Source organism: Pterocles gutturalis, unplaced genomic scaffold, assembly GCF_000699245.1.
Source record: "Pterocles gutturalis isolate BGI_N339 unplaced genomic scaffold, ASM69924v1 scaffold4692, whole genome shotgun sequence".
Classification (NCBI taxonomy): Eukaryota; Metazoa; Chordata; class Aves; order Pterocliformes; family Pteroclidae; genus Pterocles; species Pterocles gutturalis.
In genome coordinates, this window is record NW_010109983.1 from 982 (window position 1) to 4,504 (window position 3,523).

General features: G+C 61.3%; 1 protein-coding gene across 1 annotated transcript in view; it reads left to right on the top strand.

The window, feature by feature from the left end:
- Positions 1-348: 348 nt before the first annotated feature.
- Positions 349-3,523, top strand: part of LOC104461522 (semaphorin-3F-like) — a gene marked incomplete at its 3' end in the record, with an annotated part of 6,141 nt that continues 2,966 nt past the window's right edge. Inside the window, exons 1-8 of the mRNA XM_010073145.1 lie at positions 349-768; positions 829-922; positions 1,315-1,434; positions 2,456-2,595; positions 2,672-2,786; positions 2,993-3,062; positions 3,185-3,320; positions 3,437-3,519. Of these exons, the coding sequence (XP_010071447.1) occupies positions 349-768; positions 829-922; positions 1,315-1,434; positions 2,456-2,595; positions 2,672-2,786; positions 2,993-3,062; positions 3,185-3,320; positions 3,437-3,519 (1,178 nt within the window). The remainder of the gene's footprint in view (positions 769-828; positions 923-1,314; positions 1,435-2,455; positions 2,596-2,671; positions 2,787-2,992; positions 3,063-3,184; positions 3,321-3,436; positions 3,520-3,523) is intronic.

The following is a 3,523-nucleotide window of genomic DNA, read 5'->3' on the forward strand; positions in this document are numbered from 1 at the left end:
TGTCAAAGCCAGGGCACAGGACCTGCAGGCAGCTCTGCCAGCCCACTTTGGTTGCCCAAGGTCCCCTTCTGTGCCCGGGCTCCCCACGGGCGCTGCCATGCTGCTGCTTCATCCTGACCCTAGGGGTCCATACGCTGGGGGTGAGGTGTGACCTGGTGGGGCCAGCCTGGCCCTGCCTGTCCCCCACCAGCACTGGCAGAGGATGTTGCGTGTAGTTTGGGTCTCGCCCCTGGCTGGGGACGCGTGACAGTGCTGGGATGGCTGTGGGGAAGGCAGAGGTGACAGCAGGGAGACAGCTCCTGACAACGTGGGGAAATCCCCCCGTAGTGGGCATAGCATCTCACTGTGATGCCACACAGATGGCACCCGCTGGAAGATGGGTCCTGGCAGGAGGAGCACGGTGGGTCTGGCAGCCGAGCTGTGCTGCTGGCCAAACCCTGCCTGCCGAAGCCACTGGAGCTGCATGACCTGGAGCCAGCCAAGCGACACCCCGTGATGTGCAGCATGGCCAGAGTGAAGGGGTGGCCGGAGGGAGATGTTTGCCCAGAAGCGGGCGTGGAGGATGGTGCCCCATTTCAGCCTGGCAGCTCGGCCAAGTCTCCAAGTGATGGAGGGCACGGAGAAGCACCTGGCAACATTGGAGGAGTAGCTCAGGGAGGCTACAGCTTCTCAGGAGACCTGCAGACCCCCAGTGCGGTCCATCCACGGCCATCCTCGCTGCTGGGTTCCATCCTGGAGGACGCTGCCACTCCCAGTGGGCTTCAGAAGGTGCCGCAGGGACGGAGGGGTGAAAGTCTAACCAGCTCCTCTGTTTACTTCCTTCTCCAGGATTATATCTTCTACCTGGAGCCGGACAAGCTGGAGTCGGGCAAGGGGAAGTGTTCCTATGACCCCAAAGTAGACACTGTCTCTGCATTAATAAGTGAGTCCTGTAGCTCCCCAGGGCTGGCACTGCCTGCATTGGGCAGAGGGAACACGCAGGCAAGATGGGACAGCTGCTCTCACCATCCTCCTGCGTTGCCCCAAAATCCCCAAGGAGTCAGGCTCCTGCCCCTGCCACTCCTGCCTGCCCCAGCTGTGAGTGGCCGGGGACCCGGGATGCCCAGTCCTTGGTCACCCAGCCCAGTGAGGGTGGGGGTCCTGGGTACAGACCAGTGCCAACCTCTCAAGCTCTCTGGGATGGCCACAGGCAGTGGCTCTTGGTTGCCTGGTGGCTACTGGCCAGTGCTGGGGCTGGATGGAGCCCGGGGCAGTGGGAAAAGGTGGGTGGCCGGGACTAGGTGGGGGTCCCCAGCTGATCTCTGCCCTCTGCAGATGAAGAGCTTTACGCTGGTGTCTACATCGACTTCATGGGCACGGACGCAGCCATCTTCCGCACCATGGGCAAGCAGACAGCCATGAGAACAGACCAGTACAATTCACGCTGGCTCAACGGTGAGTTCAGGTGTCATTGGCCCAGGTTCTCTGGGGACCCCATGGCTCCAGCCCTAGCGATGAGACATGTCATGTCATACTGCATCTTTGTCCCAGGACAGAGAGAGTTGCCAGCATGGGCAGGCGGGTGGGTGGTGGGTGGGTGAATGAGTGATGGTTGACAGTTGATGGATGGGTGGACAGATAATGGATTAACAGATGATGATGGATGGATGAATGGGTGATGGATGGGTGGATGGATGGATGAGGGGTGGGTGAATGGATGGATGGGTGGATGGATGGATGGATAGAAGGATGGATGATGTATAGATGGATGGGTGGATGGATGGATGGATGGATGGAAATCTAGGCAGAAGAGCAGAGGGATAGCAGTGTTGGGTATAGTTACAGATGTGCTGGGGGCTTCACTGGGCAGCAGGAGAAGCCAACTGTCGAGAGATGGGGCTGGCTCTGCTGGAGTCTGCATGGGTTTCTGCAGGGCTGAGATGTCAACCATGTCGCCTGCAGTCAGTGACCCCGAGCGCTCATCCTGCCCCCTCGGAGCACCCCTGCCCATGGGGCAGCAGCTGAGTAAACAGAGCAGAGCAGATGGGCTGGTCCTGCCGTGTCGGGAAGCCGGCGGGGTAGTAACTCGAAGAGGGGGAGCTGTCAGCACAGGCTGGGCACCGGCTGATGGATGGTGGGGAGAAGTTTCCTGAGAAGCTCCCAAGCTGTGTGGTTCCTCCCTGGGGAGGAATACCGGTTCCCACCACCCTGCTTACAGAGCTGCTGGAGCCTTCCACCCTGCTCCCAGGGACCTCACGGATGCTCCAATTCCCTCTCGGAGGCCCAATGACCACCAGAGAGATGCGGTTCCTCAGCCCACCTCTTCAGCTCCAGTCCAGATCCAGCTCTCACCTGTGACCACGGCAGTGCTTTTCCAGGAGTGGGGTGATGCTGGAGGAGAGGAGGGTTCAGCATCCCACTGCAGGATGGGGCAGGGGTGCCACTGGACTGACCGTGCCGTGCCATGCCGTTCCAGACCCGGCCTTTGTCCGCGCCCAGCTCATCCCTGACAGCAGCGAGAGGAACGATGACAAGCTCTACTTCTTTTTCCGAGAGAAGTCAGCTGATGCCCCGCTGAGCCCTGGGGTCTACTCCCGCATCGGGCGCATCTGCCTGGTAGGTGGAGTGGTGGGCGGGCTGGGGGCAGGCAGGAGGGCCAGCGGGGCTGAGCGTGGGGGTCCCTCTGTTGCAGAACGACGATGGGGGCCACTGCTGCCTCGTGAACAAGTGGAGCACCTTCCTGAAGGCCCGGCTCGTCTGCTCTGTGCCAGGACCCGACGGGATTGAAACACACTTCGACGAGCTCCGTGAGTGGGCGAGGGGGGGCGTGGGGGCCTTCTGCACAAAAAAACCTCTGGGGAGGTGACACCGTACCCTGTCTCATGGGGAGGGCTGGGGACCCCCTTGCTGCCCCCCACCTCTTAGCTCTCCCTGCTGTCCCAGTGTCCCTGGGTGCAAAGGGGGCTCCCTGCCCACTTCCCCCATGGTGACACCCCCATCTTTCTGTCCCAAGAGGATGTCTTCATCCAGCAGACTCAGGACACCAAGAACCCTGTTATCTACGCTGTGTTCTCTGCTTCGGGGTGAGTACTGACCCTCCTGGCACGCAGCAGCAGAGGGGGTCCTTGTCTGGGTGGGGGTCCCAGCGATGCTGCGGTGGCAGGTGGCACTATGCCAGAGGGTGGCAGCAGGTCCTTCCTCCCAGGTCGGGGTTCAAGGGATTCAAGGGCTCTGCCGTGTGCGTCTACTCCATGGCTGACATCCGCATGGTCTTCAACGGGCCCTTTGCACACAAGGAGGGACCCAACTACCAGTGGATGCCCTACACGGGCAAAATGACCGTAAGTACCCCCCTTGAACACACAGGGAGGTGAGCCGGTGCCTGGTGCGCAGCCAGCACGCTCTGACCCATGCCCGGATAGCGGGTCACTGAGCATGGGTGGCGTTTGTCCTGCAGTGCCCCGGGGGGACCTTCACCCCCTCCATGAAGTCGACCAAGGACTACCCCGACGAGGTGATCAACTTCATGCGCACTCACCCGCTG